This window comes from Cibotium barometz, chromosome 3 (assembly GCF_041138505.1).
Source record: "Cibotium barometz isolate CiBa-2024 chromosome 3, ASM4113850v1, whole genome shotgun sequence".
In the NCBI taxonomy this organism is placed as follows: Eukaryota; Viridiplantae; Streptophyta; class Polypodiopsida; order Cyatheales; family Cibotiaceae; genus Cibotium; species Cibotium barometz.
In genome coordinates, this window is record NC_141048.1 from 15,433,430 (window position 1) to 15,459,432 (window position 26,003).

At 51.7% G+C, this 26,003-nt stretch overlaps 1 protein-coding gene across 1 annotated transcript in view; it reads right to left on the reverse strand.

Moving 5' to 3' along the window:
• Positions 1-26,003, reverse strand: part of LOC147639753 (uncharacterized) — a 175,948-nt gene that overhangs the window by 26,401 nt on the left and 123,544 nt on the right. The window contains exons 10-13 of the mRNA XM_086773555.1: positions 1,064-1,161; positions 804-951; positions 339-500; positions 49-177 (exon numbers count right to left, since the gene is read on the reverse strand). Of these exons, the coding sequence (XP_086629681.1) occupies positions 49-177; positions 339-500; positions 804-951; positions 1,064-1,161 (537 nt within the window). The remainder of the gene's footprint in view (positions 1-48; positions 178-338; positions 501-803; positions 952-1,063; positions 1,162-26,003) is intronic.

Below are 26,003 nucleotides of genomic sequence, written 5' to 3' on the forward strand. Positions count from 1 at the left end.
ATAAATGGAAATCAAAATGGAACGAGGTAATTGAATGTGATTTGTCACCTGTTCAACGTCAGAGGCTGTCAGAAACTGGGGGGATGCCTTGCTTCGCGCTTTTAGCTTTGTTCGCTTCACAGATTGAGCTAAATCAGTACCGCTTTCTTCACATACTTGTAGCATGGATTCTGTGGGCTGTTGTTTAAATGGTCAAGGTAGTTAACAGAAGGAAGACATTAATTCACACACATGCATCTTCCACTAGACCCAATGCACCCACCCCAACACCCAAACAAGTCTCTCATTATACACTATCTTTTGCAAACCTTCACTTCACCCAGTGTGTCAGAACTTGCCTTAAATTTGCAGCGAATTGTTGGAAAAGAAAATGAGAAGCCAGCATCCTTAAGACGCTGCTCTATCTCATCTACTGCTTCTCCACTCCATCCAAATGAGCCAAAGACTCCGCATGGTTTGCTTCTTGCATTATTGTCCCTCAGAATTACACCCAATGCATCCTGCAATGTTGTAACCAGTCAGCATATACAGCTACTTATTATTTAGCAAGAAAGCTTCTGTTTCCTCGCATACAGACCCAATACACTGGAAAGCACGAAAGAAAACTCCACCCAGAGAATCATGTTAAGCACAGAAACTCCTCCTGATATGAAGTTTCTATCTTAGAGTGACCAGCCATAGACGCAGCAGCCCACCCCTCTCCCCCCACCCCCAGCGGCAATCTCAGCTCATTAGTGCATGCTCTTTCTTTGCTCTACTATACCTAAACAGGTATGTGGCCACAAAGGGTAGGACAACTATACCTGAACAGGTGTCGGCATGTGCCCACCAAGGGTAGGACTCCCCACCACGAACCCGCAACATCGTTGTACCAAGGCGGAAACCTCCGCACTTGTGCTTTGCTCTGCATTCAAGCTTTCTACACCCACACCAGCTTTTGATATGCCTCGGCTATTCACAACACAAAAACCATCATTATTTTTATTGTTGCTTTAGAGAGAAAAGCATGATTAGCAAGCTTAGGAAAAAATTACATCATTAGAATTCAATAATAGCCTACTACCTGATGGCCTGAGCAAGAGCAGCTGTGTTTCCATAGGCTGACGCATATATGACTGCAATTGTTGCATCTTCAACCTGCTTTAGCCTCTCTTTTGTCCACTGCAGAAGTAAAATAGTACCATGTGTACACAATACGGTGACAGAAGATTACTACAGCATCACATGCCAGCTCATGAAACAAAGAAATAAAATAGTGGGCTTTGACCTAGTGTTGCTGCGCTGAAGCTGCAAACTTGCTCTTTGTACTGCAATGGGTTTACAAAGGCAACCAGGAATATCATCTCTAGCCTCATATAACCATAGGCTTCCTCCCTTCTTGAAACAAAAAAGGGGTGTGAAGCTTGTGCTACGCCCCTCCCAGTGGGACATTGCACTCTTCTCCCTGGTATGTATTCTCCCTACTTTGGTCGAGGGAGCCCCTCACACCGAAAACCGATCTCCACTAATTGGTAGGGAGACCACCATGTACAAATAACCAAAAGGAATGAGAGATCTGGCTCCTTCTGTATGAATGCCAAAGCCTATGCCAATATCTGCACTGTATCACTAGAGTGATGTCATAACTCTCCCAATGAGGCCTAAGAGTAGGGATCCTATGCATCTATCAAGTGATGAGAAGCTTGGCATTCCGGACTATGAAACTAAAAAAGGAAAAGCTTTTCAATGGATCGGAGGCATCAATCCACTCCCACTCACCTAGATCCTATTGAAGATATCTAATAGGACTGCCACTATATAGCCACAAACACCAAGAGCCATTAGTCACTAACTAAGGAGAAGGATCAATGAACCAATGCTTCCCCCAACGACCAACAATCCTCACGAGACTAAGCCTTGTGTCTCGGATGATCCCCTCCATGCTACATCTCCTCAATCTCAAACCAGGCATGATAGAATAGATGACGCAATCAGTAGCCTTCGAGCCCAGAAGAGCAATGACCTGCAAAGGTACGCCTATCCTAGAAAAGATTCCCAGCGCCTATCCTAGAAAAGATTCCCAGTCATCTCGGATGTTAATCTCCATGAAAGATCCCAAAGAGCCACTCATGTGGTATAGCTACATTAATCTAATCTATATGTATGCGAGAGCCCCTAAGATGCTGAATGGATACAGCACTCCGATCCACCGAAAGACTCTTGAAGGTCTTCCAAGCAAGAACCATATATACACCTCTCTCCCATCTTGACCATTGCATGTAACGAGATGCACCAAGTGGCCGATCGGCCTCATCCCTCATGAACTCGTTCCACATAATAGGTTAGCGGTCAGCCTCATCCAAAGACCTAGGAAGCCTCTATCGCAAGAAAGGTCTCATGCTTCTCCATGCTCTGACAATGGCAACAATAAGAGGGGAAGATGGTGCCCTAATATCTGCCTCCACAAACAAAAACCCCGTATTGGGTAGCAGATCTCTCCCAACATGGGTTGTTAATCCGGAAATCTGATAAAGAAAAAAAACTTCCAAGGCTCAATGCCTGGTAGGAAACCTCTAACCACGAGTTTGCAAAGCAACGCCCTGCACAGAACATCCCGATCAATAAAATTCAGCCCCACCTTTCATCTGGCCTGAACAACTGTAAGCCAAGCTACCCTGGCACGTGTGTCTGTGGTGCCATCCAAACTTGACCAAAGAAAATTGCCGATCAACCTCCGCAAGAGGCAATAAACCAAGCCGAGGCAAGCAATATCTGATTAGCCACCGACGCTCTGGAGACTAAATCCAATCTCCAAGCTCCAATGAAGAAGCAGCTTCCGAAATACCCATAAGTACTGGAGCGAACTGCTGTGCAGGAGAAATATCAACCCCAACTTGGCATCCCAAATATTTAGCAGTTCATCCTCATATCATGCTTCAGAGGCATGACGGCTCTCACTTCCGTCAGAGGATGGAGATTTTACCCAAATTACCCTTAGTTATCTCTTACATTATTGAATGTTGGAGATAACTAAGGGTAATTATGTCTTTAGGTCTTTTTAATTACCCTTAGTTATCTCTAACATAAAAAACTGTTCACAAAATTTCATTGTGCTCCTCTAATTTTATCATAGGTTGGCTAAATCATTTGGTTCACATACTCAAGAAGTTCTTTAGCACATTCTACCTTTTCCTTCTCTAACCCTACTACTATTGAAGCCCTCGGCTGAAATCCATGGATCCGCATGGATGGCCTAAAGCATGCTGTTGAAGCTTCGGTACCATTAAGGGAAACACTCTTGCAATGATAGTTTGAATCCTGCTGGCCTGCAGCCACAGGTGTGCTATTGTCCATGACTGAAATAAATCACGCTTGAAGAAACTCTCGTCGTCGCTGTCTGGTCAAGACCCAACACTACAGTGCTTCCGGATGACCTAGCCAGCCCTCATGATCTGAGCTGTATGTGCCCAACACCATTAGTGGAAAAAACATGTCCAGCACCGTATGCACGAGCAGGGGATGCTCTGGAGATTAATCCAGAGCCAGAGTCCTGTACGGAATGTGTCAGGACACAGGTAACAAGTGCCTACTGCTCTTAACTGCTTAAGAAAGACTCCTTTGTGTGAGCTGTAGTACTCATTTGTATGCTTCAACAACACAAAACGAAGGCTCAACAGTGTTTAAGTGAACACATTGGTGCATCATGATATGCATAGTCACACTCCGGGCATTACACAGATAGAACACAATGAGTGGAATAGACTGAATACATTAAGTAAATGGCAACAGTAAGCTCCAAAATTAACAGTCTAGCTTCCACTTCTAACTCAAGCAACATCGGATTCTTGGCTTCATCACCCAATGACTAGCTATGCCGTACAGCAAGACGTTTTCCTTACAAGACCAGACTAAGTAATGACAAAGCACCATAAAAGGTTTAGTAGCCACAATGAAGGAGCTGGAGAAAGGGTGGGCCGCAGTGGTTAAAGCAAGAAGTAGAGAAAGAATGGACAGAAGTCGTGAGAAAACACCCCACATCCATGCATACATGGGACCCCTTACGTGGACACACGACATGTGGGACGAGACACCTAATGGGAGTGCCCCCTCGTCTTGAAATTCTCGGACCTTGCTAGCCAAGACACCTTCATGGACACACGGACAACTCTTGAGGGTAGAAGATATACCTAGGGGATGATCTCACCCAAACCCAGGTAGAGCATAGACGGGGGAACATGCCCAAGGTGCATGAGGCCCCCAAGGCGGGGAAGTGGGCATTATACAGAGACGGGCAAGTCATCATCACAGAGCGGCATCCCAAATAGGGACGCGGGATCTGTGGGACCATACACCTGGAGTTGGCAGTTTGGAACTACAGTGGGACACTATGGTCAGACATCGGGGGACTTACGGAAGTTTTTACAGAGAGGGACATTATCTTTTTCACAAAGACCCACCAGAGCCCGGAGAGAGGGCTGCCACGCATCTCAGGCTATGAGTGGGCATCCGCCTACCGAGAGGAGACACACACATGTGGTGGGGTACGCGGGTCTGGCGGAACTATACAGGACACATCTACAGACCATGATCACCATAGTCCGCAGGGACGCAGTGGCACACTTTATGTGGGTGAGGTTGCAGGTCACACTGGAGAGAAGTATACACATTGCAGTATGTTACTTCCCACCTAGGAGATCCCCATATGCTATTCTGGAGGAGGGAGAGCAGTTTTAATCCCTCCATGCAGACATCATTGAGTTCTCATGCTTGGGCGAAGTTCTCCTTTTAGGGGACTTCAATGCCAGGACTCGGAGCGAGCAGGCATCTGTATATGTCCAGGAGGAGCTGACCATGCAGGAGATAGACTCGGAGGAGATTGGCATTCCGCGAGCATCACAAGACAGAGGAGACATTACAACATCAGGGAGAGAGTTCCTCATGCTGGGGACCACACATGGCTTAGCCATCTTCAACGGGATGTCCCGTTGGCCTTCCTCCAGATCTCTCAAATGCTTCCCACATGGCAGAGGCTCAAGTACATTGGAATACTTGATGGGATCTCCGGCTTTAGCCACATCCATACGTACCTTCACCATTCCCACCGGCCCCCTTGGAGCTGACCATGCCCATCTCTCCTTTAGCCTCAGCTTTTCCCAACCATCCTCACCACCACTGCCCATCTCCCACTAAACCCAAATTCACTTCCACCATGATGGGGACTCGACTTACTCTAACCATTTCTACCGACACCTAACATATGTAGACCCCAATCTCCCACTAGCCGATCTCACCTCTCAGCTCACCACAATCTTACACACCTCTGCCATAGCCACATTTCCATCCACCAGACCTTGACCTCACCTCTCAGCTCACCACAATCTTACACGCCTCTGCCATAGCCGCATTTCCATCCACCAACCGATCTACCACCAGACCTTCCACCGGCACCATGCCCCAGAATGATTGGTATGACGAGGAATGCCGCACAACATGTGAGCGTCTGTTACGCAAGGTTGCAACTGGCCAAATCCAAGAGCGAGATGCTCAAAGGATTAACCAATACACAACCAGACGTAAGAAACAAGCACATGTTACAAGGACTTCTACAAATCTCTCAAAGGTGTGAACTGTACTGAGGGCTGGAAGAAAATCCAAAAGAAACACCCATCCACACCCACATCACATCTCCATCCATATGGCACACATATGCACAATCCCTATACGAAGTACCAAATCAGCCCCCCATCCCACCACCATCACATCCACCTTCTTCACATCCTACGTGGTAGCCCGAGCCATCCAGAGACTCAAAAACAGAAGATCACAGGACCATGAGGGCCTCTTGGCAAAACACATCTCCCATGTGGGGGAAACTTTGGCACCCCTCCTAGCCAAAATGTTCAACCGGGCTCTTTCGGAACGCGTCCCACCCACCTGGACAGCCCATATCATCACACCCATCCATAAAGCCCGAGATCCCATGGACCCCAACAACTACAAGACTATTATGATTGGCCACACACTGCCCAAACTTTATGGCTCAGTACTTGAGCTTGAGCTCAACACACTAGCAAAGAGACATGGGCACAGAGCATCAAGGCAGGCAGGCTTCCGCAAGTCATTCTCTACTTTGGATCATACCTTCACACTGGGAACCATCATAGAAAAGGCCAACGGGTTTACTGTTGCTTTGTGGATTTCCGCAAAGCATTTGATACTATGCCTCGAGCCAGACTACTACAGAGATACAGACAGAGACTCCAAGATTGGGTGTACCATAAGACATGATTTGGGGGATCATGGCATTATACGAGTCGGTCATGGGGCGAATGAGATGCCTAGGAGGATTATCAGAGGAGATCTCCAGTACCATTGGAGTGAAGCAAGGATGCCCATTGTCCCCCACTCTCTTTGGTCTCTACATCGATGAGATTTCAGCCTTCATTGATAGAGGAGGGGGAGGAGGCGTATCACTAGCAGACATCCTTGTTTCCATACTACTTTATGCTGATGAAATTGTGCTTATAGCATCTTGACACGTTACAAGACTTTTGTGCACAGCGGGATCTCACAGTAAACCTTGGGAAAACCAAGGTTATGGTCTTCAACACATCCCCTCTTTTCACATCTCGACTGAGTTTCACCTACATGGGCAGCCCAGTGGAGATTGCATACTCATATGTGTACTTGGGAGTCACTTTTACAAGACCGGTCTTCTCGATGAGCCATGCTGCAGAGGCTAGACTGATACAAGGGTATCTTCCAAACAGTCACCTACATTCACAGGATCAGTGCCATGCCCCCCTGGGGACTCCGGAGGCTTGCCCTAAAGTCCTCCCAGCAACTAGCTGCAGATGGGCATGAGTCATGGTATAGCCGAGTATGCACCTGGTTCACGAGGCAAGGACTCAAGATGGATCGCCTCCTCCAACTGAAGTACCCGGACGCCCCATTCATCAGGCTTTCTCAGGATGACGGGAACCACGTGATCATATATGATTTGTTGGGACTATACATACAGGATACCTCGATCACAACACATGAACCACTCTCACACAAATGGCAGTAAGTACTACATGGATACTTTCATGAGGCTTCCAGAGGATGGTTTCTTAATGAGGGCCAGATATCTTGACATAAACATGTCACATGCAATGCAGATTGCAGCGGGCCAGTTCCAGGTGTCATCACACCGTCTAAGGATAGAGATAATATTATGAGATTCGAGGGAGGTTCCAATGTCTCTTCAAAGAGGGGTTTGGACCCTTGTCTAGGATCATGGATTACCCAAATCAGTAGTGCTTTCGCCTCTCTGCCCGCCAGTTCGCCTCAGGTCTGGCCCCCTTTCCATTTCGCCTTAGGTCTGGCCCCCAGTCCATTTCGCCTCTCTGCCCGCCAGTTCGCCATTTCGCCTCTATGCCCACCATTTCGCCTCTGGTCTGCCCAGTTCGCCTCTGCCCGCCAGTTCGCCTTAGGTCTGGCAGCAACATAACTCTCTCTCTCTCTCTCTCTCTCCTCCCTGCCTGTGGGAAGGACTGCAGAGTGATTTGGAGGAATGGCCCCGAGTCTCCAAGAGAAACTCGAGGCCCTCAAGATGGCAATGAAGGCACTAATCAAGGAGAACAAGAAGACATCCGATTCCAACCTCAATGAGGTGGAAAACAAACTACACAGGCACATCATAGCTCTCGAAGCACGGGTCACGAAACTCGAACAAGAGAACACGGCACTCAAGGAGGAGGTGAGTGCATTAGCCATCAAGAATGCTGAGAAGGAAGAAGGGGAGATCAATGACAACACTCTCACGGCCATCAAAGAAGAGATCTCCAAGGAGATCACAAAGGACATGGAGGGAAAGCTCGAAGCCAAGCAGTCAGGATGGGTCGAGGTGGTGAAGAAGAACATCCGTAAAGAAATGAGGGAGGAGACTCAAAGGGAAGAAAACCAAATGATTCACACCACCATTGAGGAGGAGAAGATGAGGCATGCTCGCTGCCTCAACATTCGAGTCACAGGTATAGCCGAGACACCCGACTCCACTCCCGAGAAAGATGGACAGCTTCTATGCATGAAGCTCGGCTACAAGGAAGAGCACCCTCTCCCCTTCACCAAAGCATGGAGAGCCGGGAAAGACTCAACACGCAAGCGAGCCCTCATCCTACAGTTTGCAGGAGAGACGAAGAGGGTCACCTTCATGAGGAAGAGGGTCATACTACGGGGTTTAGAGGGAGCTCCTATTTTCTTGGATGATGATCTCACGAGGATGCAGCTTGAGCATAGGAGAACTTGCATGCCACGAGTCTTACATGCGAGGAGAGAAGGCAAGAAGGCCTTCTATCGAGATGGTCGGGTCATCATTGATGGCCGGCCCATGGATTAGCGGTTTGGGGCCTATGGGACACAGACCAGGCCACTGACAGAGATACACATAGCAGTATGGAACTATAATGGTTCACTATGGGTGCAGCCTGGACGACTGGAGCATGTTATGGTGGGGAGAGACATCATACTTCTGACAGAGACACATCAGAGCCCAGAGAGAGGGCTACCTCGAGTAGAGGGATTCCAGTGGGAGTCAGCATACAGGAGGACCACACGCCAAGGTACCTCGAGAGGGTCGGGGGGAGTAGCAGTCCTATTCAGACGGGAGCTACAGGGGAGACTGAGAGTGGTAACACAGGATCCAGAGGCCAGATACATGTGGATCAGCTTACAGCTCTCACAGGACAGGGTTATATACATAGCTCTATGTTACTTTTCTCCATCAGGATCCTCCTATGTCATTACAGAGGACATGCCACAGGAGGAGGAGACAGGAGCCTCGCCATACACTTGTCTGTCAGAGGAGATTATGCATTATTCTACACTAGGGGAAGTATTTCTTACGGGCAACTTCAATGCCCACACACAGAGCAGACAGTGTGAGGTGTATGACTATGATGACATGGAGATCCTCCACCCTGTGGATCCAGAGGAGATAGGGGCTAGTCGGGCATCAGAGGACACTGGACCAGACAGAGGACATTATGGGGACCACTTACTAGAGTTGGGAGCCAGGCATCGTCTCGTTATTTATAACGGGATGCTACAGTGGCCGGGATCAGGAGGGCTGACATGCTTCCCACATGGGGGTCATACACGGACCGGAGGCACGGTGGTAGACTACATTATGGGGTCTTTGGAGGCATCACAGCTTGTCACCTCATTCTCCATTCCACCTCGTCCTATTGGGGCAGATCATACATACTTGGCATTTTCACTAGCCGGATCACCAGTATCACCAGCCCCCCACATACCAACGCCACACACTACCATCTACTTCACACATGACATGGCAGACATATACACTGGCAGAGTAGAGGATGGGCTCCTACTCATGGATCCCCTGGCATCTATGGATACCATTACAGCCCAGCTCGCATCACTCCTACACACGGCTGCATTACAGAGCTTCCCACATCGTGTACACTCAGGAGAGCCTGCGAGACCTGGGACTATGCCCCAGAACAGATGGTATGATGACGAGTGCAGAGCCCTATACTCACGGCTCCGCATACAGTGGCTCACAGAGCAGGAGTCGAGGAGAGAGATGAGGAGACTTACTCGCCGCAAAAGGCGGGCCTTCGCAGAGACACAGGAGCTAGAGATATTTCATTTCTTCATGAGTAGAGATAGCCCTATCTCATGGCGGCACTTCAGAGAGCCCCGGACCCCGACACCTATTGCAGATCCACAGACATGGCACACATATGCAGAGGGTCTATACCATGCCCCACAGCAGCCACCTATACCTAGGCCACAGGAGCCTCGACCTACCACAGCTAGCTTCTTTACCCACTCGATGGTACAGGAAGCTATCCGCCGCCTACAGCATGGACGGGCCGCCGACCATATGGGCCTGCAGGGTGAGCATCTCATATATGCAGTAGATTCTTTAGCTCCTTTTCTTGCACACCTGTTTAACAGGGCACTAGCAGAGGGTTTGCCTGCGGAGTGGACGATGCACACCATTGTGCCGATTCACAAAACAGGGGATATGCTCGATCCGAGCAACTACAGGACGGTTATGGTTGGCCACGTGCTGGCCAAACTCTATGGTGCAGCGCTGGAGCAAGAGCTTAGCTTATATGCTGAGCGAGCAGGTTTACGCTCATCAGGGTAGGCAGGCTTCAGGAGAGCTTTCTCTACCACTGACCATGTATTCACTTTGAGATGTATGATTGATCAGGCCAGAGTGAGGAAGAGAAAGCTCTATTGCTGCTTTGTGGATTTCCGCAAGGCATTTGACACACTACCACGAGAGAGGCTCTTTCAGCGCCTGCAGTCTCTTGGCATACTAGCAGATATGACATGGGGCATCTATGCATTATATGAGCAGGTTTTTGGGCGAGTCAGATGTCCAGGAGGTATGTCCGAGACTATTGCTAGCACCATTGGTGTGAAGCAAGGGCGCCCACTTTCCCCCACGCTATTTGGGTTATACATTGATGAGGTGGCTGACTTCATTACACGGGGAGGCGGAGATGGAGTAGATTTAGCAGGTACCTCAGTACATATTATGCTCTATGCTGATGATATTGTATTAGTGTCTGAGTCCCCAGGTGGTCTACAGCAGCATCTACATGCACTCGATGATTTCTGCACACAGAGGGGTCTTACTGTGAACCTTGGGAAAACCAAGGTTATGGTCTTTCATACATCGAGACAGGGCAGGAGTCAGCTGCCATTCACTCTCGCAGGATGCCAGGTGGAGGTGGTGACATCATACGTGTACCTAGGGGTTACCTTCTCTGCAGCAGCCACACGCTTTACCATGGGTTCAGCAGCCAGAGCTAGATTGATACGGGGATATGCAGCATTGGCTATGCTAGAGAGACAGTGCCACCAGGCGCATTTTCAGGAGCCCTGGACGAAGGGGTGGCTATTTGACACATTAGTCACACCGGCATTGATGTATGGAGCAGCAGTATGGGCGCCAGGCCTTGCTACCCATTGGTGGACACAGATAGAGAGACCACAGGCCCTCATGATGGCACGCATGATACGCAGCAAACCGTCAGTACCTCATGACATTATCCGAGCAGAGTTTGCTGCGCCTCCTATGATGGTAGAGGCCATATTTCAGACTATATGCCTGCTAGACAGATTTAGAGAGATGCCACAGGACAGATTATCATACAGAGCTTTTCAGGCATCTAGACAGTTGGCTGAGGCAGGAGACAGAGGATTTTTGGTATGCACAGGTCACACATTGGTTCTCACAGCATGGCCTAGACATGGATCATCTACCACCATTCCACTATGACAGGGATGCACCACACATCCGTCTCTCTCATAGTGAGAGGAACAGAGTATTGAGATAGGATCTATGGCAGCTCTATACACGAGAGACATGGATATCGCCTACACAGCCTCTTCCACCGAAGATGCTATACTACAGAGATCACTTCATGAGTATCACTGATGATGGATTTATAGAGAGGCCTAGATACATGGAGGGCTTTTTACCACACGGCTCCCGAGTGGCTATTGGTCAGCTCAGAGTTTCATCACACCGATTGGAGATTGAGACTGGCAGAGCAGCACGGATCCCCCGAGAGGAGAGAGTATGCAGATTGTGCAGAGAGGAGGTGGAGAGTGAGGAGCATTATGTATGCAGATGCAGAGCATATACAGCCATGAGAGAGAGATATCCCATTTTATTCAGAGAGCCACATTCCCTACGCCAGATCTTTGAGACAGCAGACCAGCGCATACTGGGGAGATACATTCTAGACATACAACGCCACAGAGAGACATTATTACAGGCTCAGACAGCTCCAGAGGGGGGGCGACAGACACAGATTACTACATTTTTTCAGAGATCCATACCCCTCCCAGCCCCTACACGGCAGGGAATTACTCTCCAGAGAGCAGAGACACTTAGAGCCTGCAGGAGACAGAGGACACCTGGCTTTCGGACACCACGCCTATACCAGAGAGAGATGACAGAGATCAGAGCTCAGTTTCACAGAGAGGGTGCGGAGCGACTGGCTCACTTCAGAGCACACCCAGGCATGTTCTTCAGGGAGCTGTGGACACCCTCTTCACTGATGTATACCATTTTATACCCCCAGGATGGTACAGGATGGAGCTAGCTAGGTTGCATATCATGATTGTATACTCCATGCATATAGCTTTGCATTCTCCTAGTAGTAGAGCTCCATCCCCTGCACACCCAGATTCAGCTTTTTTATTCAGTACTTTTTCATTTTGTTGGGATGACAGAGGATACCCCATACAGGTACTCCGATTTGTCTCATAGGCCGAGTTCGGTCTTTTGGAAGACGTTAATAAAATCTTTCTTTCTTTCTTTCTTTCTCTCTCAAGAGGGTCTAGAGGTATAGCGGTACTCTTCAGGCGAGAGCTACATGGGCGCCTACGGGTGGTAGCACGTGACCAGGAAGCTAGATACATGTGGATCAGACTGCAGCTCTCGAGAGACATGGTGTTATACATTGCTCTATGCTACTTCTCTCCTAGAGGATCGAGATATGCCATGACAGCATAGGAGAGTAGAGAGGAGGAGGACACAGGGCCATTAGGAGAGTCACCATATGCAGCCCTTTCAGATGAGATCATACACTACTCCAACATGGGGGAAGTCCGTACAATCACACATACTGACGACTTCGCCTGCGAGCTCCGCCTCTTCCCCCCCCGCTGCTTCTCGCCGTCGCGCCCCCCTCTCCCCCCCGCCAGTCCCCCGCTTTCTCCTCCATCCTCTCCCCCGCCTCCTTCATTGCGCCCTTCCTCGCCATCTCTCCCCCGCCTTCTGCCTCGCATCCTCCCCCGCCATCGCTCCCCTGCCTCCTTCCTCGTTTCCTCCCCCGCCTTCTTTCCCCCCCGCCTTCTCCTCCTCCGCCTCCTTCCACGCTGCCTCCCCCGCCACCCCCCCCCCCCGCTTGCTTCCTTCCCCCGACATCTCTTCCCCCGCCTCTCTACCCCCCTCGCCTCCTTCTCCCCCGCCTCTCCTCTCCCCCGCCACCTTTCCCCCCTCCGCCTTCTCCTCCGCTGCGTGTCTCTTCCCCTCCGCCTTCTCCCTCTCCTCCCCTTCCGTCTCGCCCCTCCCCCCACCGCTAGCTCCCCCCCGCCTCAGCTCCCCCCTCCCCCCCCCCCGCCCCGCCCCGCCCCCGCTATCCTGTAGCCCTCCGCCTCTCCTTTTCCTCGCAGGGCTGTGTCCCTCCCGTTGGTGACCCCGGTTTCTGGCCCTTTCCCTCTGGAGGACTCCATGGAAGCCGCTCCGACTACCCCTGCCGATTCCGGTCTCCGTCTGGAGTTCACAGCTGAAGATGTTCAGTTGTTTGTTTCCACAGTATCCGCTCTTGAGGCCTCCTCCTTGGTCTGCAAGATAGTGGGTAGCCGTCCGATGCGGAGAGAGCTTCGCGACCTTCTGCAAGGCAGCCTTGTTGGCGTGCCCGCCAAGATCGTCAGCGTAGATTTTTTGGGACGTGGCTACTACCAGGTGGATTTCGAGTCCCCCCCAGGCAGCTCAGATGGTGCTGGCTCGGAGCCCCATTGCCCTCCGCTCATCCCGGGCGTTCCTGGCGCGATGGACTCATGGTTTCGACCCCGCTTCTGACCCGCTAGCAGGCGCGACAGGTTTCCCCGTCACTATTTGCTTTCCTGGACTCCGTAGGGAGTACTTGCCCCTCTTGTCATCCATTGGCAAGGCGTTCGGGCAGGTGGTGGAGACGCCTGGAGACGCCTCAGACAGTGGCTTCAGTGATTGCTCGGGCAGCAGGACTCCCGGCCATTCGTGTTGTGGTTCCGTCACCGGAGTCCCTCCCGAAGACGATCCTCCTCCCTTGTCTTTCTGGAGGACATCTGATACAGCGCGTGGAGTATTCGGGCCTCCCCGGCCAGTGTTACACATGTCGGGAGATGGGCCATCTCGCACGCGCCTGTCCCCGCAAGGGGGTTCATCCTTCACGCTATGCCGCCTCTGGACCCCCTGCAGGAGACCCGAGTGGTGGCCATCCACCTCAGAGACCGGACATCCCTGGCTCGCCAGCAGGTGCCATCATCTGACGAGCAGGCCCCGGCGGAGGATGCCGCGCAGACCCAGGAGGCTGGCGGATGGCAGGAGGTTCGCCGGCGGAAACGCCCGGCCCGCAGGGACCGTCGCAGACGCCAGCAGGCAGCACAGGCTGGCGGACAGGCAACTCCGGCTGGCGTACAGGCACCTACCCGCACTTATGCTCCAGTCAGGGATAGGCGGCCAGCAGGTCCCACCCCAATGGACGAGGATTCAGACTCAGTGCCTGTTGAGGCCGCTGGTGGAGCCTCCCACGTGGAGACCCCGCTCCCGCCTCCCCCCGCGGGGGGCCCCGCCCCCTCCTTGGAGCAGATTCCTGAGGATCCCGGGCCGCACTCTGCGACCCCCGGCTCCCCTTCCCCTCACCCGGAGAGCACTCCTTCCACCCCCCCCTCTCCCCCCCCAGCCCCCCCCCTCCCTCCTCCCCCGGCGGCCCCCCCTGACACCTATCCTCTGGCAGATGCCTCTCCATCCTCTCCTCGCTCTCCCCCCTCCTCGCCGCGAGCCCCCATCCCTCCCTCGGCCTCTCCAGGATACTTCGCCAGACCACCCACTGCCCCGGGGCAGCGCAGCTGGGTAGGCCAGAGTTCAGTCCAGCGGCTGTTCCACCGCCACTCCGGGCCGGTGGAGATGGCGATCCTAGCTTCGCCCGCCACAGAGTTCTCTCCAGCCTCCCCTGGGGGCCCCCGCGAGTGATGGGGCTACCAGTGGATTACCGGTTTTTCAGGTGCCTCCAGCTAGATGCTGGCCCGTTCGAGACACTGGTCGCGCCCTTGCGAGTTTGCGTGGTGTGCCATCCCTCTCGTTCTCCTTCAGTGGTGAGCAGCATGGTGGCCTTTTCCTTTCCTCTCAGTGTTGCCCCAGACACAGCATGGGATTGCAACTCTGTAGAGGAAGTTTTGCGTGATCAGATACTGGAGTTTTCTCACCACTTCAGTGACTTGGGGCTCACGGACCTATTGCAGACCCGATTACACTCAGCCTGCATGAGCTTGTTTGGTATAGGAGATTGGCGGGCGGATCCGGTCCACACCTCAGTTGAGGCGGTGCTACTGATTCTCCTCCATGCCGCCCCGAGGGTGCAGCCTACCTTTAGATACATATATGCAGAGGATTGGTCTCACGCCTATGCCCTGGACAGGGCGAAGGCGGAGTGGGGCTGGACACAGAGACAAGTCACCCTCTTTTTGGAGAGACTCCGCACTCGGACAGACAGTGACTATTCTCCCTCCAAGCCGGCGCCCAAGACTCACAGAGTGGAGGGCAGATCATCCGGGCCGGCTGAGAGGGGTGAGCCAGTGGCGGCTGCTTCACTTGCCATAGCTCATCCATGAGGATCCTCTCATGGAACATCCAGGGTCTCGGTGGACATCGCTGCTACATTGGTCGGGGCAGACTTCGCCAGGAGATCCAGAGGGCTCTCGTTGGAGGACCCATAGATATCCTTTTCATCCAGGAGCACCACCTTTCTGCCGGGCGTACCCGCACCTGCGGGAAGATCTTGCCAGGCAGGAGTCACACTTTTTGGTCACCGGCATATGGCTCCCAGGGGAACCAGGGTGGAGTATGCATCTCAGTCAGCGAGCAGCTTCTATCCGAGGTTGTGGACTCTGGCACTCTGGTCCAGGGTCGAGCGCAGTGGATCATCCTTTGGGTTGGGGAAGACCGCATTGGCTTCCTCAACTTCTACGCCCCTAATGGACGACCGGGAGAGCCGAGTTCTGGAGCACCATTAGGCAGTCCCTCCCCTTGGCAGACCACTGGTGCCTAGGAGGGGATTGCAACATGCTGGAGGATGCAGAGGACAGGATGGGGGGCAGCCAGGAGACCATTCATGGGCCGGAGCTCGCTGCCTGGGAGGAACTAGTGCTGCAGGTGAGAGGCCAGGATCCGTGGACTCTCCCAGAGTTTGGCAGGTTGCAGGGGAGTCTATCTTTTTCGCGCTCGGATAGACGGGCCACAGGAGTTAACCTTTCCCGCATCGACAGGTTTTACATTGATGAGTGGGCTTGTGATAGAGGTGGCACTGTGGGCATACTTGCAAGCTCCTCGTTTTCAGACCACTTTCCAGTGCTTCTCCAGATCGAGGACCCTACGAGAGGAGAGCGGGGCCAGAGCGTCCGGATTCCAGATTGTCTCATAGAGGAGCCCGAGATTGCGATCAGAGTTGAGCAGGTCTGGCAGGAGCTGCAGTTCAGGAGAGGATCGGCAGCCAGCGATCTTGCCAGTGGCTTGCAGGAGATCAGTCGGATGCTTAGACAGGCTGCCTTGGACCGTCTGGAGGCCTTCAGAGAGCAGGAGAGGAGCCTACGGAGGAATCTAGCGTCCCTCCAGAGACTCCAGGAGAGGGATCCTACGAGCCCTTGGATCTCAGAGCAGATGGAGTCAGCACGCACTGAGATCAGATCCATCGAGGAGAGGAGGGTGGAGTTCCGATTCCATGCTCGGGCTTCTTTTTGGGCACAGGCTGGCGACAGAGTGACTCGAGATTTCTTTGAGGCGACAGGGCCTCGCTTCAGACGAGAGGGTCTCAGGCGTCTTCGGCAGGCTGATGGCCAGGTTGTGGTGGATCCCCCCAGGGTTCGGGCGATAGCCACAGATTTTTACAGGGATCTTCTCTCTGCTGAGCCAGCAGATGACAGGGTGAGAGAGGCTCGGGAGGCAGTCTGGAGCTTCACGAGACCGGTTGTGCCGGCCCATTTGCAGCACTCCCTTCTCTCCCCCTTCTCGGATACGGAACTGGAGGAGGCTCTTCAGGCATTACCTCAGGGCAAATGCCCAGGAGAGGACGGTCTCTCAGTGGCTTTCTTCCAGAGGTACTGGGGCCTCTTACATAGGGGCTTCAGATTGGCATTCCAGGAGATTATGGAGTCGGGAGTCATGCCGGACAGCATGGCAGAGGGGTTGATTCACTTGATCCCCAAAGAGGGAGGAGACAGACTGGAGATTAGACAGTGGAGACCGATCACCTTGCTAGGCACGGCCTACAAGGTCCTAGCTAAGGCGATCAGCAGGTGGCTTCAGCCTCACCTTCCGGACATCACCCACTCCACGCAGACAGGCTTCATCCAGGATAGGAGCATTCTGGATAACATTTTCTCTTTCTGGGAGGCTACGGCTTTGGCTAGATTTCGACAGGAGGATCTGGCAGTGCTCCTTCTCGACTTCGAGAAGGCATATGATCGGGTGGACTGGGCCTTCTTGGAAGGCACTATGGAGAGGATGGGCTTCCCCCCTCAGTGGATCCGTGGGGTCTCTGCACTCTACACATCGGCTCATAGCCAGGTGCTGATACAGGGCGTGCGCGGAGAGAGGTTCCAGCTCTCGCGCTCGGTGCGGCAGGGGTGCCCCTTGGCGCCCTTTCTTTTTCTTTTTGTGGCGGAGGCCATGAGCACTTTTTTGACGGCACAGGATACAGGTTTGCGGGGCCTCCAGCTTCCCATCCGCACCTCGGAGGAGCTCCTAGACTCGGAGTTTGCGGATGACACTGCTGTCTATCTTCAGGGAGGTGAGGAGAACCTCCGCCGCTTCGCCTCAGCCATGGACAGGTTTTGCAGAGCTTCGGGCGCTTTGATCAACTGGCACAAGTCGTGTGGGTTGTGGGTCAGTTCTATGCCCCCCCCCCGACTTGGAGGCCAGTTGATGGTTTTCAGTGGCTGCCCCCCGGCACTACAGTGCGTTATTTGGGATGCTATGTGGGCATTGACATATCTCCGGAGCAGCAGATAGCCCCCCTTCTTCTGAGCATTCGGAAGAAGCTTCTGTATTGGAGTACCGCTCGTTTATCTCTGGCTGGCCGAGTAGTTGTGGCCAACCAGGTTCTGCTTGCTACCATGTGGTACATCACTTCTTGCTGGGCCTTCTCGCGGGCGTGCATTGGCCAGGTGTGCAGAGGCTCATCAGGAACTTTCTTTGGTCCGGTGGCGACGGGCGGCCCGCCAGGGCCAAGGTGGCATGGGCTGTGATCACTCAGCCGAGGGAGAGAGGCGGCCTGGGCATTGTTGATCCTATTTGCCAAAGCCGAGCTTTGCTTGGCAAGTTGGTAGTTCGTGGCCTCCTACCAAGCGCTGAGCCGTGGAAGGAGTTTCTTGTTTCCAGGATGCTCAGCCGCACTCCTTCTCTTAGCGGCCCCTGGACCCCCAGCATCAGGTGGATTTTTACAGAGCAGCGATCCAGAGGAGTGGGCCTTGGCTTCGAGGAGCATTTTGCAGCTAGCCTTCTGAGGGCCTGGGCGCATCTGAGGCCGTCACTCTTCCAGACTCCCCCGGGCACCAATGAGGAGCGCCTGAGGCAGCCATTGATCTGGAACCCCTTGATTCGACTTCCCAGTGGCCATATGGTTGGATCGCGGTCTCACGTGTCGTGGGGCCCGTTGAGCTCCGGCCCAGCCCAGTCCCTAGACGACTGGATATGTTTTCAGCAGCTGCCTCTAGAGGCTCAGGAGAGGAGACTCAGTGGGATGAGGGGCAGAGAGTTGATGAGACAGGACATTGAGGCGGCCATCCCCCGGGAGTGGCGGACCCCAGTACAGGACCCTCCACCTCCACAGTGGATGGGTGTCTTTACTCGGCATGAGATCCTTCTAGCGGTCTGCGGCACAGCGGAGAGAGTCGCCCCACTCACTTTCGAGGTGGGAGAGGGTGGCCAGCTTCAGAGGACACGACTAGATTTGGATGGGCTCCAGGGTTGTATTCTTCAGAGGGTGCGGGTGGTCGGCTTTCATCAGAGACAGTGGCATGTAGACCCCTCACCGGCCTCGATAGGGGAGGACTGTTCTTGGAGATTATGGGCTTGGGACAGCAGGCCTCTTATTCGCCTTCAGTGGGATCCAGGTGAGTGGTTTTGGCGAGATCCCTACTCAGCCCCTACCAGCCCAAGCATCCCCTTTTTTCAGTACACAGCGAGGCTGGGGCGGCGGATTCAGAGGCACAGGATAGCGAGCACCCCGGCGGCGGCCGAGCATTGGCGGCGACAGGGGCTCTCCCCTGCCTTTCTTAGGGACTTCTGGCAGCGCCTTTGGGCCAGCTTCCGGCCCCGGAAGGTGACGCTTTTTCTCTGGCTCACAGCGCATAGAGGACTGGTTGTGGGGGCTTGGCTAGCTTTTGGCAGACACCCAGCGTCCTGCCCTCGGTGCGGCCATGCACAGGAGTCGCAACGGCACTGCTTATGGGATTGCCCACATGCACAGCAGGTCTGGCAGCGCGCTCTCAGGATGGTTTTTGCAGGCTCACCAGGTGAGATGCTGGTGATGTGGGGTGCGGTGGCTTGGGCCACGGACAGCGGCCCGGCCCTTGGATATGAGGACGTCCTTGGCAGTGCGACCATCCAGGTCTCTGACAGGGCGATGGCGGTGGTTCCGACGCCAGACTTCTCTTCGGCAGCCCCTCAGGAGGGGGTCGGGCACAGATGGGAGATGATCAGCAGCATGACGGCTTGGCACATATGGAGAGCCCGATGCAGGGAGGCCATTGACCGCCAGGCGACTCCACCGGCGGAGGTCATACAGGCCCTCTGGGTGGACATCATTCACACCTTGAGAGGACACTGGGGGAAACTCCAGGGCGACTCGGATCGCATGAGAGGGCGCCGCAAGGCTTTCCTACGCACTTGGCAGCCTGGCCCTTTCCTCACCGCGAGGGGCGAGGATGTCACTTGGCACTATAGGCCTCCAGTTTGGCTTTTCTCACCTCCCACATGTACTACTAGGTAGCCCCCCCCCAGAGAGCGGCCAGCCCACGGGGGTGGAGCTCAAGTGTTCACTGTGTTTTTTATCCCTCCTTGCGAGGTGAGCTTTGTAGCCTTATGGCGTTTTCTCATTAACTGATAGAAGGATCGTTTTTCCGGGAAAGAAAAAAAAAGCATGGGGGAAGTCCTCCTTATGAGGGACTTCAATGCACGAACACAGAGCCGACAGTGCGACATTTATGATTTCGAGCACCCCGAGATGATGCGCACACTAGAGGTGGAGGACACAGGAGCTTGCAGGGTGTCAGAGGACATGGAGCCGGATAACACCAGATATGGTCATCACCTACTTGAGTTGGGAGCCTAACACCATCTCGTTATTTATAACGGGATGAAACAGTGGCAGGATTCAGGAGCACTGACATGGTTTCCACGGTCAGGGGGAGGTAGCACATTGGACTACATCATGGGGTCCATGGAGACCACACAGGCAATGACATCTTTCACCATCCCCCCCTGTCCTATCGGTGCGGATCACACGTACCTCTTGCTGTCACTGGCGAGCTCCACACCAGCACCCACACAGCCCACACAGGCATCGCATACCACTTTCTACTTCACCCATGACCTGGCAGACATATATGAGCATCATGTATATGACGGGCTACTCCAGATGGATCCCCTATCACCCCTAGAAACACTCACCACTCAGATGTCATCTCTACTACATACGGCTACCACCCGCAGCTTCCCCCACCGTACACACATTGCACACACAGATAGAACTTGGAGCATGCCCCACAATCTATGGTATGATGATGAGCGCAGAGAGCTATACAGACACCTCCGTGCCCAAAGAGCACTGGGGACCATTACACAGAGACAAGTGAGCCGACAGATACGGACCCTCACACGCCGTAAGAGGTGTGCATATGAGGAGGCACAGTACTGTGATATGTACCACCTTCTCATGAGCAGAGATGCAGCCACTGCAAGGCGCAGGATGAGAGAGCCTCGCCCTCGTACCCCGATTGAGGATCCACACACATGGCACACATATGCAAAGAGCCTCTACCATATCCCTCAGCAACCGCCCATACCAGGTCATGATTTTCCACACCTCAGGGCCAGTTAGACGACAGGCCATCTTCACACTAGAAGGAGGACAGGTAGAGGTGGTAGACTCATATGTGTACTCGGGGATTACATTCGCGACTCCGCCAGGAAGATTTACTATGGCACAGGCAGCCAGGGATAGACTCACACGAGGGTATGCAGCTCTCACCATGCTAGAGAGACAATGTCACTTGGCACACTTCCAGGAGCCATTGCACGAAGGGGTGGTTGTTTGACACACTAGTCACCCCTACTTTGATGTATGCTGCAGCAGTATGGGCACCTGGGATCGCCACCTCCACATGGTCTCAGATAGAGAGGCCTTAGATTCTCATGCTCTCACAGATGATCCGCAGCAAACCCTCCGTCCCACATGACATTGTCCGAGCGGAGTTTGCTGCACCTCCTATGCTAGTAGAGGCCCTCTTCCAGATGATCTGCTTCATACAAAGTATCAGAGATATGCCATCAGATCAACTCTCACATAGAGCTTTCGAGGCGTCCAAGCAGCTCACAGAGAGTGGAGATAGGAGATCATGGTATTCATAGATGATACACTGGCTCACTCAGCATGGTCTCCACATAGATCACCTTCCACCTTTCCAGTATGATTGATATACATGCACCACACATCCAGCTCTCTCACAGTGAGAGGAACAGAGTCCTTCGGCAGGATTTATGGTAGCGATACACCCATGAGACTTGGATTACACCCAGTCAACCTCTACCGCCGAAGATGCTATACTATAGAGATCAGTTTATGCGTATCTCAACGGATGGATTCATTCAGCGAGCCGGATAAATGGATGTGTACATGCCTCACAGTGCCCGAGTGGCGATTGGCCAGCTCAGAGTGTCATCACACCAGCTTGAGATTGAGGTAGGTAGGGCAGCACGGATCCCCAGAGCAGAGAGGATATGCAGACTATGCCAGGAGGAGGTTCAGAGTGAGGAGCATTATGTATGAAGATGCAGAGCATACAGTGTCATTAGAGAGAGATACACCACCATCTTCAATGGACATCCCTCACTCCGCCAGATCATGGAGTCCGCAGATCAGCGCAGATTTGGTCAGTTCTTGCTAGAGACATAGCGCCACAGAGAGACACCGCTACAGACTCATACCACAGGGAGAGGTGGGCGACAGCTCCTGCTCACTGATTTCTTCCAGAGATCTATCCCAGTGCCTACCATGACATAGGAGGGGGTTACACTTCAGCGTGCTGCGGACCTCCGAGCCAGACGGAGACCGAGAGCACCAGGCTACCAGACTCCTAGACTATATCAAAGGGAGATCACAGAGATACGGGCTCAACATCAGCACCATATCCAGGAGCAGCTAGCTTACTTACACTCACACCCAAGGATCATGCTCCGAGGTATTTTTGCCTCGCCATCGCCTATGTATCACATATTACACCCCCATTATGGTACTGGTTGGAGCTAGACAGATTTGCATTGCATTGCATTCTTGTATACCCTACACATATAGGTTGCATATTGAGCCTCTAGCAATAGTGCTCCATCCATCACACCCCCCCACTAGCTCAGCACTTTCATAGTTTATTTCATGTTCATTTTGTCCTCTTTTTTTTTCTGGACATCCAGAGGACATTGACAGTTGTACATTGATTTGTCTCATAGGTCGAGTTTGGCCTCTATAGACTTTGTTTCTTTCTTTCTATCTCTCGGCTTACATGCAGTGCAGCCCACACCCTCGCACACCTCTTTGCTTACATGTTTAACAGGGCACTAGCGGAAAGCTTTCCCCACACTTGGTCATCACACATCATCTCACCCATACACAAAGCTGGGGACACAATGGAGCCCAATAACTACATGACCATCATGATCGGCCATACCTTGCCAAGCTGTATGGGTCCGTGCTGGACACAGAGCTCAGCTCATTGGCAGAGAAAGAGAGGGGCACAAGGAAAAAACGTACATAAAAAGACGGCCCATAGCCCAACGTACATTAAAAAAACAGGTTTACGCCCACCGTATTGAAAAAAAAAACGGAAGGAAAAAAATGTGTTGCTTTTTTTTTTGGAAATAAAAACTAGCTACAAATGAAAAAACGGGCTGCACGTTTTTTATTTTTTAAAAAAACTGGCTGCGCTTTTCTATTAAAAAAACAGGCTGCTTCAAACGTTTTTAAAAAACGGGCTGCTTCAGGCCACGCGTTTAAGAAAAAACCGGGCTGCTTTAATAAAAAACGGGCAAGAGATAGGCCACGTGTTTTCAAAGCAAGGTTACACGTTTCCAGCCCACAAATTCAACGTTTCCTGTGAGAACGGCCGTTGCAGGTCCACTCACATTTCTAGCCCGTTTCATGCAGCACGGCTCCCAAAAACACCGTTTTCACGTTTCTCCCCTTGGAAACGGGCGTTTCCTGTGTCTATGCAAGAGGGACTACAGAAGCACATGGATGTCCTACAGGACTTCTGTTTGCAGAGGGGCATGTCAGTTAACCTTGGGAAGACTAAGGTCATGGTTTTCTATACTACTTCACCTAGTGTGAGGAAACATCCAAAGCTCCTGCAGGCTCAACCAGTGTGAAAATCCAAACTCTCCCAAATGTCCTCTATTCTACTGCAAATCTCGAAATCCTAACGAGGCTGACTGGGATCCTTGTTGCATTCTTCTACTGGATCTGTGCACCTTCCTTGGGACTAATCCTTAGTGGCTGAGCTTGAACGCTCTGATACCAATGTTGCATGCGCGGAAGCCTTGTTGTACTGATCCACAACCCTAAGCCTGATTAAGAACAAGATGTTGATTTAAACATGATTAAGATAGAGTAAAGAGAAGAAGAGAGAGAGAGTTGGTGTCAAGTTTTCTTGTATTTCATATGGTACAAAAACGTTGATGAATGTATGTACATGATTAGGCCCTTGGTCAGCCCCAGAGGGGTGACCTCTGGCCCCTACATATGCTTCTACTGACTTCTATGATGATTGACTCGATGAATGAATTGAATGAATGATGATTGATGGCTTTATGCTTATATATAGGCGTAAGGTTGCTGGTCGGCCAGCTGTTGTAGCTGTCAAATGCCATAAAATGCTGAACTTACTGCAATAAAATGCTGCACATTCATTACTGTTGTCCCATGTGACTGGCCTTCATCAATCTGGTGATGGGGGGGGGGGGGGGCACGTTGGAGGCTCTGAAGGGTGAGAAAGAAAGAAAGATATATTAAGTGTCTACTGAAGACCCAATGGGCCTATGAGACCAAAGTGATACAATAATGTCCATGGCATATCTCATCATGGAATGGAAAATAAAACAGAAAGAAAACATAAACATAGCTATCTCACTGGGGTGATACAAAACTGTCCATGGAAACTCATCATGGAATACTAAGAACATAGAAACATGAGAGCAACATTAGCTCCGAGTAGATGGTATACCACTCTCCACAATATCAAGCATGGGGCTAATGAGTATGGCCGAGAGGACCTTGCGGGAATCTGGATGCTTGGAGCAGGATCATGACGAGGCAACATATCTTCCTAAGTTTTGCCCAGCCTAGTGTGAAAGCTAGCCATTTATATATAAGTCATTTTTGCCATTAAGCAATAGACATTCATTCGTTGCAATAGAATACAAGAAAGCTCTACCTCTTCTCTACTCTCTCTTGCTTGCTTGCATTCCTTGATGGTTTGCTTGCTTAGATAGGGGTGAGTGTAGGTTTCTCCCTTGCTTAAGCTTCTCCTCTACCAAGAGAACCACCACAAAGTCTATCCTCTTCTTACCTCCATCCAGGCAAAGAGAGCTCTACCTTCACTCCCATTGCCATGTCTCCTCCATGTGACAACAAGGAGACGATGCGAATGACAGGCTAGTGCACCCACAAAGGAAGTTGCTTTTGCGGCTCAACGGCAGCGAAGTACCAAATGACACTTGTTTCCGCATAGGCTAAGGTAAGGTCTTGTCTTGAACAACATAGTCTACATTGCACACCATGTTTGTGCTACCAGGGCATTGTCAAGCGCCGACTTTATCTCTCTTTGGACACAAAATTGTGCTATCTGGGAAAGACTGATGAGCAAACTTAATCAAAGGTGGGGTTCTGCTTACAAAGAGGCCCAATGGTCCCACATTTTTCAGCAATTGTTGGATTGTAACACGAGTCCCAAGTTAAAAAGTTTCAAATGGCTTCTTATCAACAGGGCCTCTGGGTTAGAATACGAGCCAAACGCTGGGCTGAGACTTCCCTCTTGTGCCCCCATTTGCAAGCATAGTGAGGAAACAATCTTCCATCTCTCTTGGAAATGCTGAAAGACAAATCAGTGGTGCCATTGGGTCATGTCCCTTATTAGTTTGGAGACAAAGGGGCAGTTCAGATGGTAGATTGGGTTTTGGGAAGGAAGAATTCGAATGCAGTTAACTAGGAAATGCATTTTATTTTGTCATTTCATTGCTGAGGAATGTAATGTATTACTATGGCCTGGACAGATTTTTCCACCAAGAGACATTATTAGACATTTGGGTTACCATTAGGTGGAATGTATCTAGATGCCACAGACTCGGTCTTTCACAAGATGAAACCAAAATTGGAATACTGGCAATTACCTACCTTGCCTTGACATGTACGACCGAGGATAGTACAGTCCATCTTGATGGACTATGTACAGTTTTTCTTGCCTCTATTGGTATGGACAAAGACACACATCACTGCTTTCATGTCTCAAACCATGGAAGTCCTAGGGAAAACCACACATCAAAAGAAAGCTCTTAGACTCTTAAGATGTAAATCACCAAAGATGCATGGAGGGCTAAACATTCACAATATTCATTATCAAGTTTTGTTCACATTTTTTGACCAGGATGAGCTTGGACAGTGATGTTTGCAGCTATGTGTATTGCACTTAAAATAGACTCTTTTCGCAGATGGCAATGTACAAATTGGGAGTTGCTTCTTGGAAATCTACCATGGAAGATACCATGATGTCCTTTCACTACTAGACTGATAGCTGATTGGAAAAAAGTCCTCCAATACTTGCATTGGTTCGGAAGACCTCCAGATATAGGTAACTCACTGAGATTGGAGAGCATTCCCTGGAGCAAAGTTTTTTTGGCACCTCTAGCAGTTCAAGAGCCAAGGAAAGCCTATTTTCTTTCCACTAAAAATATACGTCTG